This window comes from Lepisosteus oculatus, chromosome 10 (genome assembly GCF_040954835.1).
Source record: "Lepisosteus oculatus isolate fLepOcu1 chromosome 10, fLepOcu1.hap2, whole genome shotgun sequence".
In the NCBI taxonomy this organism is placed as follows: Eukaryota; Metazoa; Chordata; class Actinopteri; order Semionotiformes; family Lepisosteidae; genus Lepisosteus; species Lepisosteus oculatus.
In genome coordinates, this window is record NC_090705.1 from 228,553 (window position 1) to 246,546 (window position 17,994).

At 38.6% G+C, this 17,994-nt stretch overlaps 1 protein-coding gene and 1 long non-coding RNA gene across 3 annotated transcripts in view; one reads left to right on the forward strand and one right to left on the reverse strand.

Moving 5' to 3' along the window:
- Positions 1-17,994, forward strand: part of LOC107078711 (uncharacterized) — a 97,720-nt gene that overhangs the window by 63,098 nt on the left and 16,628 nt on the right. The window lies entirely within an intron of this gene.
- creb5b (cAMP responsive element binding protein 5b) overlaps positions 1-17,994 on the reverse strand; it is a 104,523-nt gene that overhangs the window by 62,687 nt on the left and 23,842 nt on the right. For both annotated transcript variants that reach the window (XM_006636066.3, XM_015358154.2), the window contains one exon: positions 8,165-8,322. In XM_006636066.3, coding sequence (XP_006636129.1) covers positions 8,165-8,322 — 158 coding nt within the window. The remainder of the gene's footprint in view (positions 1-8,164; positions 8,323-17,994) is intronic.

Sequence of the window (17,994 nt, forward strand, 5' to 3'; positions counted from 1 at the left end):
AGACTAAGATCTACAGGTAGTGGATAAAAAAACAGAGACACTTGGGTAAATAAGGGATACCAAGTGTATAAAGACCAGTGACTTCCACACTGGTATGGCTCATGTGTTAATTAACCAAATAACATCCAAGCATGCTTAGGATCCAGTATAAAAATTCTGGACAGGCAGTGTTGTTTAGAATAATGACTACAGTATCATAGACACAAAAGGAGACCTCAGTGACTTTGAAAGAGGGGTGATTTTTCAGGTGTTTGGCAGGAGTTTCAATGACCAAGACAGCTCAATTTGCTGATATTTCATGAGCAACATTGAAGCATCATCATTAGGTGCTTTTAAACTGGAACGATCTACCAACCCATGTAAACAAAAACCCTAGTGTCTCAGTCTTTAAATCGAAGATATTTTTTTTGTAGGTTTTCCCTTTTTTTCCAATTGTCACATTCTTAACTCTGTCAAAACTTTTAGTTGCCATGGATGGATCAAATACTACCATTATTTTACCAATGTTCAAAATATACATTTGCCTAACATATCGTGGCGCTATGTCAGGTTTTGATTGGTGGACTTGGATGGCACACTTTCAAGGTTTATCAACCTTCCTGTGCCTTGAACAAGAGATAGAAGAAAAAAGAAACAGGAGACAAGACAACAGCCAGAGGATTTCAGGCCTCTGGAGAGACTCTGTGAACACCTCGTCTGCTGTACAGGAAAAGGGCAGTACCTGTTTTTTTGGTGAAGTGCTTTAAAAATGTCTATTATTTTTAATTTGTTATAATTATATTTCTACTTTTTGTTGTGTTTCCACACATGCAAAGTGCAGATAAGAGGTATCTTTTTAAACTATTCTTAACAAAAACCTGGTTATGCACAGCACAACTAAGCACATGTACACAGATAGCTATTCCATTAATTAAACAGAATTACATTTAACACTATTGCAGATAAACAAGTTAAGCTTCAGGATGCTGTAAGTATAGTATGTAATGTTCCCCCTTCTTTCTTTTTGAAAGCATTGGGCAATTAGGCATACCACAGCAACAGGCACTCTGCGCTTGACAGAGTGAATTATAATATGTGAGAAGCAGTGATAAAAAAAAGACTGAAAAGCCCAATACACTAAACACAGGCTGGACGCTCGCCAGGAGCCTCCCAGAACAATGTTGACATTTAGCCTCTCTAATCAGTGCTGTCTGTCAGAGGACAGAGATTCTTGGTGCAGCACAACTCTCTCCTGGATTTGGCAAGAGCTCCGGAGCTGCACAGCCGAGGCCCAGTGTCAAAGCCTTGCTAATTTTAATAACGCTTGCAAGCCTGCAGCACAATAGATGTGAGCACAAGCCAACGTACACAAGGTTTATAGATCAAAATAAACAGCTGTCCCAAAGGTGCTAAAAACAACATAACTCATTTTTAAGCACTTAGCCATCACTGTCATAGTCACTGCAGGCATTATACAAAGTTCAGATGAACATTAACCCAGTGCATGTGCCCTTCCTTATCTACAAAAAAGTCTGCTGTTCTACAGCCACAGAAAAGATTTCTTTTTTACTGCTTGTGCAAGAATAAAGATGCATTTTCTCTGTATAAAACTACAGTTAGAGTATGACCTACTGTACATGTGTGCACTAAACCTGCATATGCAGTTATAATGCAGTGATTCTGTGCTTTACCAATGTCCACTGAACCGTTCATTCTAACACATAAAAACAGACACAATCTCAACAAAACAACCTGCCAATCGATACCATGCACAGATTCTTTAACATACTGTATGAGCTGAATATATTATTACAAAATGCAATATCAGATACTGCTCCAATTATGTATTATAAATACAGGATATTACTGTAGGGAGGCATTACACTAGCCATCAGTCATTTGGATTCCCGCACTGTTTCGGACCCTTTTCACTAATTTACCAAATTTTTTTCACTCATGTGATCTCACTCCGAAAGTTGTCCAGGTCATTTCCACTGCTTGTACAACAAATCCTAATCTTTCAAAAGGACAGTTTTCCCATTATTTTCTATTCTATTAACAAAATATTTGCTTTCCGATTTTCTTGTCCCTCTAGAAAAAAGTATGTGCCTTTTCAATGTCTTCATTAGAATGTTCCCTTGACAAAATGTTTCACTTTATATTTAACTATTGGAGGTAGTTATTGTCCAATTATTATCTGAGATAATCCAAATGTAATCATGGAAAAAGTCTTTTTTTTTTCAAAATAATCTAATTTGAAGCATATATTTTTTATATAGCTTTAGCAAGGCCAATGAAAATGTTTTACAAGTCTCATTAAGTTTAGACACAAACGACTTCAAACTCTAGACAGTATAAAGTGTAGAGTGTGTATTTCCATATACAGTTCAATTTAAATAACTATTTTTGTCAATTACATTCATTACTACATTACTACAAATAATGAACCAATCCGGTTTGCTCCAGGCCACACAGTTTAGCTATGGTCCTGTGCCATGACTTCAGGTCATGTTTCCTTGAAATTAGAGGAGAATCGACTGGAGGGAATTTGCTCCAGCATGTCACAGCAACAGTGGCTGAGCAGACAGCAGACCAGTGGTTCTTAACCCTGGGATGCAAGATGCCTTTTCTGTGGGCACAATACATGCCAGATTTTTTATAAAGGTAAATTTAATGAATTCTCATTACAGGCTCATTATAAATCACTTTCATCTTGTAAAGTCTTCTGACACTTCAAAACAAAAAAATATTATAAGGATCCCACACAACAGAATAAGAGCATAAGGAATTATTTACATTCCTTAATAAATATGAGGACGTCATTCTCAATCAAAGGAATGCTGGTCCTAATAGACCAAAAAGTACTACACTGTATATACTGTTTTCTAAAAATATGTCAGACTACATTCAGTTCTAAGGGAAGGGCTCCATAATGAAGTCACCATCGTAGCCAGGCAGGTTGTGGTGAGGCATCAAATCATCTTACTTTTGTTGGTGTCACCTTGCTCCTTGGTGCGAGCTGCTTGGTCACTCTATACAGTATATCAGAACGTACACATGAAAAGAGTGTATGAAGAGCAGGTGAGTATGTTCATTATTATATAACACACCATGTCCATGACAAAAAAAAAAATTCTGATTTATCTGAGATCCCTCCAGGTGGAGGGGTCACGGGTTCAAATCCTGAGTGGGATTCTGCTATAGTACAACACGTTGATTCGGGTCCCAATAATTATGGAATAGAGCTGTTTGCTGAGACACAACCATAACCAGAGCAAGCTCCCTTCAGCAAGCTGTCCTCTCCACACAGGCAATTTACACTCAGTCCTTATTAGTACTGACACAGCATAGTCACCTTGGAGCAAATGCTTAAAAAAACTGGCATTCAACTAGTTTACTATGTGAATCAGGAACACATCAAAGTTGTTTTAATAAACCAATGGATTAACAGAACCTCGGTGTATTACTTTATGCATTCTTAACAAAAAATGTCCTGAATTATCAGGGCAAATAGACACTGTTAAAGAAAATTAACATCACTTTTGAATCAAGAATGTTATAATATGTTTTGTTTTGTTTTGCTGATTGTCAGTTAATCTTATTGTTGAAAAGTTGAATGCTCTACATCAGGAGGTCTCCAACCCTGGGCCTGGAGAACCCAACCCCAGCAGGTTTTTAATGGTGGCCTTTAAATCACCAATTTGTAATGGCCCGGAGCAATTCAAGTATTATTTAGAAATCATTTTGAAGAAAAATCAAAATATCATTCAGCCCTCAAGGACCAGTATGTCATCAATACATTACTAGCTTACAAGAATAACTAGCTTGTGGCTCCATGATCAGGGTTGGAGATGTCCGCTTTACATCTTATCTGAAAAACGAGAATAAATAATTATTATTTAATAGACCTCAGCCAGTTATTTGGTAAGATCAATTTGCTCAAACATGCCTCTAACCCTGGAAGAAGAGGTTAGAACAGAATGAGCAATATGAAATGAACAGAGGCACCAGGGTCAAAGAGCCATGAAGACCAATACTTAGCCAGGCAGCTACGTCTCCGCCTGGCCTGCAGCTGCATTATTCACCTTCTGTAAACAGCTTCAACAGCTTCAACCAGTATTCAAAATACAGAGGGAGGGAAAAAGCAGACTTGAACCCACTCCATAATTACAGGCCATGAAAGTACCCGACACACAAAAACAGCCAAGGGCAGGTTTGAGCTGTGAGTGTCAGTAAATGAGCCTTTGTTGGTACATGTCTACGCTGCCTTTCAGAAACAAAAGATAACACAGGCTGTGATCCATGTAGTGTTTCCCAACATTTTCCTGTTAGCCTCATTTTAATAAAGAGGCAGCAATCATGTAGCAATTTATTTACTTTATAAATCTAAACGGAGCTTAATCCAGCTCATCCTATATTTTGCAGGGATCTATGAAATGTGTTGCAAAGTTTTCCAATTTTCACTATTACACTGACATGGATCTTCCCTTTCTGGCCGAAGGTCATACAGACACCTTCAGCTGCAATGGTGCAAAATCAAACCATACAAAGAAAAACCTGTTCAACAACAGAAAACTTGTCAACTCTTAGACCTGAGGAAAATAAAACAAAATGTAAGCGTTGCAGTTTTGTTTTCCTCCTGCAGTTTCAAGATACCATTGATTTAACAACATGTGAAAGTGTAATCACTTAACAATAACAACATGAATGTAGCCACACTATTTCTATGAGATGAAGGTGCTCAGAGGACTGATCTGTTTTGGTGTCACAGCCTTCCCCTCACTGCTGGAGAGGATGTGAGCTGTGCTGGTGCACAGTTCTCTAGTGCTCCTATGCCACCAAGTGGCATCAGAACATAGAGAAAGTGCAGGTGTATTATACATCCAGTCACTGTCCACAGTCCACTGCCAAAAACCAACATCTGCTGCAATACAATTGCGAAAAGACAGCAAATAATAATGATAAGCAACTATCAAAAACAGCAGATGTTCCTAAATCAATATACAAATTTAAAATGAAAATGTGGGATTTAGCAAAAAAAGCCACGTCATCCTAACTGAATGCCATGAGAACACTGACTCAGTGTGGCACATGTAACTTCACAGTGAATGTAGACTCGGGAGGCTGCTTGTGTCTTAACACCTTTTGCTACAGAGGACAAAGCCTCTTTTACATAATGTCCCCATTCCCTTGTGTCAAACTGTACTGGCAGGGCTGGAGAGTTTGGGGAAAGTGTTTGTCATGAAGGCTTCATTTTTCACTATAACATTCACTGGCAATATTAGTTTTAATATTTTTGAAATGGTTCTCATTAGTATCAAGTTAATTGCTTTCAACAACCTAGAAACTAGTCACATCATCGTCACTGCAGAGATTTAAGGAAAAATGTATAACATCCTTTTTAATCAGCATGGTCGTACAACACTTTTGTATTGCATAGTGCTGTGCAAAATTCTATTTTTATACCATTTTTATAAAAAACTTTTATACCAGTTTTTTCCTTCTTTGTGAAGAAACCTACAGTGATTTCCTGCTGACAAATTTATAAATTTTCTTTTGAATAACAATCAAAGTTGTTATAGAAGTTGAAACTGGAGCCTTTACATAAAAAGTTTAGAACTTTGAAACAGCTGTGTATCAAAAATTTCACATAAAAAGAATCGGTTTAATGGACTAATAGGAAAAAGGCTGTCCTGAATGGTTACTGCTGAATTTCCAAAGTCACAAATGATGATTTCATCCCAATCATAGAAATACAGTATATACATATATTTCATGTATTATATAATATACTGTAGTATAGTATAATAAATAGATGTTTTCTGGATATGTATATACTAAACTGCACTGTACTGTTTATATAAACGCACTATATTGTATTACAGAACAGTATAGCCCCACTTCACCAAACCAATAGGCAGAAAGGGGTGTTGCTGGCTGTCTGTTAAATTAGCAATGAGATATTTCAAGCTCAAAACACACTGTATATGAGAAAGAAATTGTGTCAGAGGAAAACCGAGCTTTACTGGAATGATAACAGACTACTGAAAGCTCATTATTTATATCCTAGAGGACCCTCAGTTTCTGTGATGTGCCAGTAACTACGGGTGTCACCCTGTGTAGGCCATCAGCATTTGCACACAGTAACGCTGATATATCTTCATTGCTGATTTTACATCCTGGCATAGATATCTTGTGCTTAGATGGTTGGGTAATTTCTGGGAGCAAACGTCAGAACGTTCATTTGCATTCTACAGTTGAATAAGATTATATCTTTGACTTGGAATAATTTATTAAGAATGGTTCCATTCTGTAATGAATTACAGAATGGTTCCATCTGGGTATACTCAAAGGTTTACCATAGGTTTATTTATTCACTATACTGGGACATTCACGAAATCACCAAAGCCATTCATCACTGCATGTGAACATGAGTGTCGTGTGTTTGGCCAGTATATTGGCTGCAGATCACAATTCAACACCAGGGATGTCCCTTTATATTTTTCAGGATGAAAACATAAATCTGTATATATTTTTTTTTACATTTTACTAAAGAAGGTATAAGAAAAGTTACAATTAATAGGACGTTTTTGGTCGTTAGCAGCTAATTGACCCTAGGATCTCATCCAGATGTTTGTTGAAAAATGCTAAAGTATCAGAAAAGTGGCTGGGCAGCTTGATCTATACTCCCACAACCTTTTGAGTAAAGAACTGCTTCCTTTTCCCAGTTTTCAGATACATGTCCACCTCCTCCTGTTTGTGTTTCAGGGCTCAGTGAAAAGGGTAAATGTTGTCAGCACCATGACAGGACATGCAAGGCACCACTCATGTCCACTTATTCCTACAGTACTGTGGGATGAAATTACATCCTAATGCTGTGAGGTAGAGAGTCAAGCTTATGACAATAAAGAATAAACAAATTGCATATTTAAAAGGTTTTGAGGTGCAAGAACCAGAGGATAACAAAAGTAATGTGAGAACCATGTGAGATCTGCTACTGAAGGTGAATGAATTACTCATTAAGTCTTTTTGATTTTTCAATGGAATGAAACTGCCCTAGTCTTAAGGAAAAACTTTCTTCAGTTCAGTTCCCTTATAACTGTTGTTTGAACCATACAGAATACCAGAAGAAAATGCATTGAGGATCCCTGCAGAAATTCAGCACAACCCAGACTTCCAGGCTTTCACTCAGCCATTATGGCTGTGAGGCTGGTGAATGAAAGTTGCATTAGAAGCAAAGCACAGCACCTAAGAATGGACTAATTTTCATCCTAGCCTGTCCAGGATTATGCCATAATTATTTACGAGACAAGACTTACATGGGGTAATTACAAAAGTGTCCACTATTGCGAAATTAAAAAAGGTACAGTACTTTTGCAATGTGCTAAGGAGTGATTTAAGTCAGAAGAGCAGCTGATGAGTAATCACATCTTTCCAACACTCACCTTATTTTAACCTAAGCAAGAGCCCTACATACAGTAACAATTGCTGACTAAGAGATTATCTGACCTAAAGTTTCAAGATCAAATAAGTAGAGCATCTTTTACTTTATGTTATATTTAAGATAACTCCAAGTGAAAATACAGGATATTGTATTTTCATATTTATTTGCTACAAATGGTATTTTCTGGTACCATTTTGGTACCAAATGGTATTCCTATTATAGATGTAAATAATAATGTACAGCTAGCATTAACTTAAAACCACTGTCCATCCTTTTTTAATAAGTTTATTCTTAGCTTTATATTTTATTTAATAGCTTTATACTCTGAGGGTTATGGTGAGCTGGCAGGCACAGGGTGCAAGGAGAGACTATACCCTGGAAAAGGTGCTAGTCCATCAAATACTTTAAAAATATGGAATATGAAAATGGAATATGATATATATTAAAAAATAAAATAAGAATAATGGAAAAAGCATAAAGCATATATTCAGAAAGGTACTGTATGTGATATGTGATTAAATAAATGAGTGCTCCAAATTATGTCTAAGAGGTACTGTATATGTTGAATAAACAAACAAATAAGACAACCATGCAAAAAATGTGATTATAACAGCATCAAATCTAAAATGATCGTAACTAATCAGTCTGATAATTTCTAATAAATAACACTGCTTTTCAGAAAGTGGCCACCGTTTCTTACCTCTTTAGTAAAACACAACTGCCACAGGAAACACTACTCACCCAATCTGTCTGTTGGTGGAAGGTGCTTGGGTGATGACAGAGCTAGACTGTGGAGAGGGTAAGGCCTGCTGTATAACAATGCTGGTGTCGTGGTTCGACATCCTTGCTTGGGCAGGCTGGTGTGGAGATGGTCCTGCTGTACTGTGCAGTGAAATGTTCTTGAAAAAAAAAGGAAATCGTATAAGATACAAGTGATAGGAAGAAACAAATAACAACTACAGTATCTACTTTACTCAGAAGGATACAAAGAGGATTTGCTTCCACAGAGATGTTGAGCACAAAAAATTGAGATGCTAGATTTACACTCTGATGAAAGCAACAATACCGGCTCATTCAGCCTACACCTCACACATGACATCTGTCATCATCTTTCCATTCACATTCCTTTCTGAACACCCTCTCCTTTCTCCCACTTTATCTGAGCCTGCTCATTTTCCACCCTGGCTCCTCACTGGGAGATTGAACTACCCACAGACTTCAGGATTGTTCAGTCCCTGACCACTTTTCAGCACTTGCTCAGTATTTATCTTAACGGTTAAAGTTTGTATTTTGACAGCAATGTTATCACATTGTAGACGGGTCCATTCAGACCTCAGAAACAAGCCACAGCTGGCGTGGTCAATACTGGGATGGTAAATACCTCCCAGATTGTTACATCTCTAAGGAAATACAGGTTGTGGCTTTCCTAAAACTGCTTTTTAATTCAACTGGCAAAGTAAATTCTCATTTCTCCAGCTGATGTTGATGCAAAAAGGTTGCTAGGTGTTATCCAGATGGGTGCTTTGAAATTCTTTGGGATGAAAAATGTTATAGAAGAGCAATTACAGTATATATTGTAAATCATCCAGGATAAGAGTATCTGCTAAGTAAATAACTTTACTACATTAAAAAAAACTATTTAATAGCTTCCTTTCCAAAATAATTCCTAAAAATGAAAAATTACTTATTTGATTAATTTATATTATTTTTAGGTTTTTCTATATAATTTAGGGAACCATAGTGGTGCAGTAGTTCGCAGTGCTGGGGCCCTGGGTTCAATCCCAGATCTGCGGGTGCTGTCTGTGTGTAGTCTGTATGTTCACCCCGTGTTCATGTGGATTTCCTCCCACAGTCCAGAGAACTACTCGGACATTTGCTGGTGTCTGGGTAAACTGGCCCTGGAATGAGTGTATACATGTCTGTATTTGTGTCTATGTCTCTGCCCTGCAATGGACTGGCACCCCATCCAGTTTTGTATTCTGCCTTATGCCCGTTGCTTGCTGGGATAGACTCCAGCTCCCCTGTGATCCGGTATGGAATAAGTGGTTAGAAAATGGATCCATCCAAAATGGATCCTGCAACTTCTGAAAACCACCTGCACTGTAGCTGTTCATGTGATACATGCATCTCATTTGCAATACTTAAAATAGCTTCAAAGAGTGTGCTTAGTAATTGCATTTTATAATATCTGTATTATTATAAAGATACTGTATCTGATACTGTAGAAAACAGCCACTAAATCTGTGGGAGACAGTTAGTAGTCTCTAGTCATCTGTCACTTACTGGCATTAATACATACCCTCACTTGCAAAAATGAACATACTCCAAATTTCTGTCTCCCATGAAAGTGGAGAACAATAATTTAAGAAGCATGTCTGCGTTTCACAATGTGTGCCATGAGGGAGGGGGAGGGATCCCAGGCCTGTAATGAGGTTTGTTTAAGACTAAGATATCAGTTTGGCATTAACTTGTTTGCCTCTATGAACCAGCTTTCCTTTACACTCTCCTCCAAGTAGAAGGAAAGTCATGACATGTTACAGACAGATGGGTTACTGAAGCCCAAGCTGAAGTTTCCATCTTTTAATTGTGTTGTTGGGTTTTAAGTTAGTGTTGCCACAACATTTACATGCAGGTTGGCACACAGTAATGGCCTCAAGGGATATTCAACAAAACAGAAATAACTGTAATGATTCCTTTCATCAACATTGCACATCATATATAAAATGCTATAGTATATACATATAGGTAGTATTGATTTCTAGTATGGTATACTGTATAATATAAAGTATAAAGCCTAATATAAATACTTTATACATAGTACAAAGTGAATCTGAGATATACTTTATATAAGTAATACATTTCTTAAACTAACTTTAAACTACCTTTAGTAACAATATAAACAGTTTTTAATTTATATCCATAATTTAATTTATAACATATAATCAATGTAGTGATAAATATTTTTTGAAATTCACACATTCATCAGAGGTGCCCTGCAAGCAGCACTTTACAGTACATTGGTCTCCTCTGTGCATTCAGGGTCCTCTCTGTTTCCAATAGTACCCCTTTCTTGCTTATTTTTATTATCTGTCCTAAGTCAGAATAAAAGTCTGCTTGGTTTACCATTGAAACAAAAGTCATTTGTATTAGTTTAAAAAATAAAGTAACTTGACCCTTTTGGAAAATTCCTTATACAAAAACTGTTTTTGTCCTGGTTCCGCACAACCACACAAGGAGAGCTCCATTTATATAGATAATTCACTGTGGAATCAGTGCTGGTCTAATAATTCGCCATAATTAACAGCATAAATGCAGTTTGATTTACAAAACTATACATACAAAAATGAAACCATCTTCAGCATTGCCAGGCACCACCGTAAAATTATTTCAGTAACCATTTTCCACAAATAAAATACAGTGCATTTTCTCAATTACAGCATAAATGAGTCAATTTTTAAATATTATCTTAATGTTCTTAAATTTTTGGCACTAGAACATCTTTATTTTCTTTCCTTTTTTTTCTTTCCATAGTCCTCTATAGTCTTGGCCCACTGGACAATCTTGCCTTTTCCCCAACAACTAAATAGTGACTCTTCACTGATAGTCCATTCTAACTCTACAGCTTTGAAGCAACTGTGACTGTGAATAAATCTTCCAAATAGCACAAGCAACAGTTATCCTATCCCTTTTGAAACTAAGTTGAAAAACTTTTTATATACCAAAAGAAGGATCTATCTGCAATATCCTCATCAACAGTGAATCATGCCTAAGTCATTAGTTAGTTGAATGGTCTTTTCAAGCCACAGGAGTCCCCATTCTCAAGATCTGCAAACCTGACACCCTAGTGTTAGTGTCATTACTTACTGTATCTAGCAATCAAATACAATCATTTCTACAACATCAGCTTCCATCTGCTTCCCATATCAGCCTAAATGTGACTTCGAGAACTCTTCGTTCTTTGGACATTAATGCAGAGACTTTTAAACTATTAAACACTTTAAAACAATGTTCTTTCCTGGCTACATCCAGTACCTCCATTACAGTTTCACCCATCCCAAACCTACAAAAAAACACATTTTCTCGCAATTCCTCATTTGTTGAGACCATGTTGCAATGAGAACAATTTCCAAAACATCTGTAACTGAGGGACATGAGCAGTCGTCATATAGAACAGCATGCCAACCACCAGAGGTCAGCAGCCAGACAGATCCTTTTCTCCACCCATCACCCCATACTGCCAGGATGCCAGGTGTCGCGGAAGCTGGGGACTAGCCGTGGAGAGAGACCACCGAGGCAGTAGGACCCAATGCTTAGCGGTAAGAACGGAGCGAACGAGAGGGTTCGGTCCGGGCTCAAGGTATCGGGCAGAGTTGGAGCGAGACATAAGCCCTCAGGTAGCAGACGTGGGGCAACCTGGTGAGGTGAGCCTCTCGACAACCGATCCCAATGCTGAGCATGGAGGAAGGAGAGACCTGTAAATATAAAGCCCCAGACACAAGACACACTGGAAGTACAAGCAAAGCACAAGGAAAATAGAGAGGAAAAGGACAGAGCAGGAGCGCCGTCCAGCTGTGGAGGGCATGACACCAGGGCCATGGCCCCTCTACCATACCTACTCTCTCTAACGCACGAACTGTCACAGTAACTCACACAGGGGGCTTTTCACCAACAGCCCTGTTCTCTCACTCCAGAGCAGGCTGTCCCTTTAAATCCAGTGGGCCTTCCAAAGTCCCAGTTTCCTTTGGAATGACCATTCTTTACCAGCCCCATCCAGAAATGTGATGAATCACATTTTTCTCATCATTCTTCTGTTGGCCTGGCAGTGCCCTGTGAAGGAAGCTATATTAGTAGAACGGTTTCAGTTTAGTTCAATGTATTTGTCATCTGCACAAGTGAAATGAAACACTTATTTGCATGTGTGCTCCATTCTGGACAAGCTACAGCAGCGTGTCTAGATTTGCAGGTTTCCAGCATCTGTGCCTCTTCTGTGCCCTGGAAATGCATTCCATGTGTTATTGTGTAATTAGAGCAAAATTGTTTTATTATACCCCTATATTCTGCTTTCTAAACCTGAAATAACTATTCTAATACCCTTATTGATTCCCTTGAAGATATTTAAGATCTCATTCATATCTCTCTTGTAGTGAGACTGAAAAGCTTAAAATTGCTGCAAACACACTTTCATATCAAATGAGTCTTTCTCTTATGGGGACTTTCACCAGTTCTTCTTTTGGAGACGGAGCCAAACAGTCCTGACAAAAACTGAATGCAGTATTCCAGATATGGTCAGATTGATTCATTGTTTCTTGACTTGTATTCTACATTCTAATGCTATGAGGCCAAGCATTGCATTTGGCTTTTAAGTTTCTTGTTTGTATTGCATAGGTGCAGAAAACAATGAGTCTACAACATAGCATAAAGTAGGATCTTTTACCATACTCATATACCCATATTATTATTTTTTATTTTTTCTCTTATATGCTTACCTTTACATGTCTATTTATTTAGACTAAATTTAATTTACCATACAATGGTCTCACCTAGTGCTGATTTCCTCTCTATGTAAATGCTGTGGTAGTGACTCTAAATCACTGTGTCTTTGTACCTGCTTATAAGTGCATTCTGATGATGGACTGATGTCTGAAAACTATCCAAATCTTCCAGTATTTACCTGTTGGTGATTGATGGACATTTCCTCAAGTTTTGCATTACCAGGAAATCTATACAATTCGTACTGGCACCTTTATCAATATTGTCTTTAGGTACAAGGAACAGCTGCCCAGCGTTGAGCCCTGCAGGAGTCCATTTCATGCATGGCCCTACACAGATGCTTCAAGCCTAAGTTTTACTCTGTGTGCAACACTGGAGTCAGTTTTGAATCCATACACACAGTGCAATATTAATTCTGCAGCATTAAGATAAAGAGTCACTCAAGTCACTCATGGGGAAACTTTCTGATGTTCCAGATGCCCAACGTCAGACGCACTGTAACATTTGTAATACAACGACACATTTAAATAATTTTCTAAGAAATACCTCCCAATGCAGATGTTATGTTAACTGTCCCCAAAAACAGAGCAAATATGGTTTTACCTGATACTTCATGGTGTATTCCATTACTTGACAAGATATGCATGTCCAGCTGATGGGCTTATAATTAGCAGTACATTCCCCATTTTTCTAACTTGGCAATATTCCAATCTCCTGGAATTCCTCCAGTTTTTTTAATGAGTGACAGTTTGTGTTAGTGTTTTATAAATGGCTTCACTAATATCTTTAAGTTCCTTCAGTATGGACCTTGAAACCGATTTAATTTGTGAGCCATACCTCAGTATCATATATAATTCTGATTTTTCTTTCTTTACTTTTTATAATCTGGGTTTATTTGTGGCATCTTCATTCATCTTCATCTTCAAAGACATCAGGGAAGCAGCTATTAAAGAATCTGAAATTTCCTTTTCACTGTACACTGTTTTGTCCCCATAATTTGTAATAAACTTCACCTCCTCCTGGGCCCATTTCCATTACAAAATAATGAAAAGGTTTATGGTTTGTTTTAATACCAATAGCAAGGTTGTTTTCAAGGTGCCTTTTGGGTGATCTTATTTTTCAAAACAGAGAGAATTGTGTGTTATTCTCCATTATAATCCTCCAGGAAGTATTTCACAATATTCTCTGTTATAAATCCTCCAGGGAGTATTCCACAATATTCTCTGTTATAAATCTTGTGATTCTCACATAGCTGGTGTAGCAGTGTTTTTGATCAAGCCTTTTCTTATAGAATCATTGATCCATTTGAGGACCTCTTGATTTTATTTCCCTGGCCTTTGGAATATACAATTCTTTCAAATAAAGGAATATTTATTTTAAATAATTTAAAGTCCACATGCATAGTTTCTATCCAACATTTATCAATGTTACGACCCCAAGTGTCTAGGGGTAAAGGGGTGTAACATTTAGGATAATTCGTTTGGAAGCAGGTGGGTTCTGCTGAGGGACTAGGAAGCATGATAACAAGGGTAAGGAACTAGAGTGGTGCCAAAGAAAAGAAAATTTCTGAAGCATTGTCTATAAGCCTCAGGATCTAATTCGTAAGCCCATAAGATTTCAGCCTTCACAGTATCATAGTGCAAACTTTCTTCTAAAGAAAGTTAGAACAAACTTCCTGAGCTTTGCCCACTAATCTACACTGCAAAAGCAGTGACCAAACCTCCTTAGGCCAACGAAGTGATGTGGCAATTTGCTCGAATGCACCAAAGTATGAATCAACTTCCGTCTCCCTAAACGGAAGAACTAAAGCAATGTGCTTACTTACATTGAAGGTGGTAGAGAGTGGATCTTGCAAAGGAGACACTAGAGGCCTTGGAGTGGATCGACTGCACAGCAGGAGCATTCCTTCTTGCTTCCAGCTCAAGCTGATGGAGCTTAACCTCTTTCTCCGCCTCAATCTCCATCTTACGAATTGCAAGGCGCAATTCAAATTCTGCCTGGCCTACTTGGGCTTTTTTCTGCGCCTCCATGTGCAAGCGGGCCAAACGAACTTTCAGGCGAGTCTCGCTTTTTGACCCAGTGGAGACCAGAGAGAACGGTTCAAGGGGAGGCAAGGTGGCTTTGACCTCAGCCTCCGCTAAGTCTTCAGCCACCCCCTGCACCTCGTCCTGTTCTTCCACCACCATAGCAGGTTTAGTACCAGCCCCAGGAGAACCGGCGTCCTTGCTCGCTAATGCAATGACCTCTAACTCCACCAACCTATCCATCACAGCTCTCTTGATGTCCCTTTTAAGAGCTTTCTCCGATACCTGAATCCAGAAGTGATCAGCAATTTGGAACAATTCGTCCTTCCTACACTTATTCAGCTGCTCAAAGGAAGGTTCCTCTACAAACCTTCGCAAATCAAAAGTAGCCATAATTACAGTACCTTGCCAAAACACATTCCACAAATCAAAATCTTTAACCAGTCCTTATTCCACAAAAAATGCCAAATAACACTAACCAGTCCAAAAATGCACAAAAGTACCAACACCAAAGTTCTGCAACCAAAAAAAAATCCTTAGGACGGGAATTTGATATCCCGGACGAGCCCCCAATAATGTTACGACCCCAAGTGTCTAGGGGTGAAGGGGTGTAACATTTAGGATAATTATTTTGGAAGCAGGTGGGTTTTGGTGAGGGACTAGGAAGCATGATAACAAGGGTAAGCAACTAGAGTGGTGCCAAAGGAAATAACAAACAAAATGGAGCTGGCTAGGACAGTGAGGGAAAGCTAACCTGACTACAAAAGAAAACCCGAAACACACGGTCTTCAGCGTCTTTAACACCCCAACTAACCTCCCCTGACTACCCAAAACCATACAAGACAAATGGCACTCACCCGTACTAAACTAGTGTCACTAATACAAAATCAACTAAGTGTGTAAAGTGTACCCAACAACCTAAACTAACCTTATACACAAAAGTTCACAAAAACACAAGTGAACCAGGAATACAAATAAGGGAGAACAAGAGTTATCAACAGGAACAGGGTACAAAAGAACACAAAGGTTGAACATGTAACATATTACAGCAAGGTAATGGCAAAACAAGGGTAAACACAAACAAACGAAAGTACAAAGAAAACAACAGAAACCAACAAAACAACAAAGCCGAAGCTATACGAATATACACACACAGAACAAAACAACAAACCAACAAAGCTGAAGCAAAAGCAAAGTAAAAGCGATAACCAAATCCAAACAGGACCAAAGTCAAACAAAAGTCCTCTTCATTCAGAAAACCATGTTATATGCTGAATAAGATGTGTTCTGATTGGCTGAGAGCTAATTGATGATGACATCATACTGAAACAGTGGTGTGATGGTGGGCCAATGGGGGAGGGAGAACAATCAAGGGTCAGCAGTGTGGAACATAACAACAAAAACACAATGACCACACACTGGGACGTAACAATCAACATACTGTATATAACCCCAACCCACACTGAAGATTTAATCTCAATAGGTAAAATTTAGCCTACTCAAGGAAGCAATCATTTACTAAATCCAAATGCCTTTGTATTTATTTTGTATATACATTTCCAGTCAATTAAGGTAAAATTTAACTTAAGTTTCTACATTGATGCAAATGATGAAGTTACCAACTGAATTTACTTCTTTTGAATGGACATGGTTATTCATTGTTCAGCAGCCTGTAATAAAACTTTATAAAAAACAATAAACAATTAGTTTAACTAATTCAAGAACTGTTTAGCACTAATACTTTTCCAAACGTATTGTTCAACACGTCTTCAGAAAAGAAAATGAAACTTCTATCCACTTTGCAGTGTTTGGGATTGACACAAGAACTCCTGGGATGATGTACTTCAAGCATTTTCAGCAACTGTAGCCACTGAGGGTCCACACTTACGTCAGTGACAGTTTCCCACAAAGCTTACGCAAGCATGCTTACAATGAGCTTTAAGGAAAAAGCAGTTTTCAGATAATTTCCTAGGAAAAAATGTTTTAGGATATACAAAAAAACTGCTTTTAAATTTTACTTTTTGGATGTATAAAAAAATTACAGTCAAAAATCTAATAAAAACAAAAAAAACTTACTTTTGCAGAGTATGTGGTATATACTGTGTAACACTTTTGTCACTGTATGTACACATTTATACACATGACGTTTATAGCTCACAATCCCACAATCAAAAAGCTTTTGGGAATCTAGAGTGTCCTTTGGGAAGGTGTAGATTGTGCGTGGCGTAGTGACGAAGTGTTCAGCATCGCTGCCTTTTTAGCATCAGGCCCTGGGCCTGGGGTGCCAACTGCAGGGAGTTTGTGTTTTATCCCCATGTTCGTGTGGGTTTACTCCAGGTGCTCTGGTTTCCACCCACAGTCCAAGATATACTGTACTGCTCGGCTAATTGAGTTCTGGAAAAACGGGCTGTAGTTGAGTCCCTGTCCACGTCCGTGTCCGTGTCCCTGTCCCTGTCTGCCCTGTGCTGCCTTGCGCCAGCTGCTTGCCAAGACAGGCTCTGGCTCACACGCGACCCTGAACTGGAAGAAGTGGTTAGAAAACCTGGATGGATGGAAGACATTTTTCTTCAGCCAGCACATTTTCAGCTGAGTGTCTAGTCAGACTAAACTAGGACTGTAAGCCAGTCGTGCTAATCAGACTGTTGTGCTTTTCAAGAGCTTTTTTTCTGTAACCTAGCAATTATAGGCCTGTCCTTGCAGGTCTGATGCTGACTGAACAGCAAACCTCCAAACCCAAAAGCAGACAGCCATGGTCCACCTTGTTGGGATGGATGAAGCAGACTCAGGCCAGTCACTCCCATGCTGTGTTCACCCGCCGGTCAGGCACCTCAGTGACTCACAGCTGATTCATCACCTGCCGGTATCCCCTAGCAGTGAGGATGGACGACAAGCAAATATAAACCACTAAAAACATTCTAGATACTTAATGCTCAGCTTAATATAAACCTAAAACCATCTGGACGTAGGTTAAGGGACACAACCTGATCCCGCAGGGTTCCTTACCTTAGCCAGGTCAGATTGCAGAGTCTACCTGCAGCTCTGCTGTCACTGCTACCC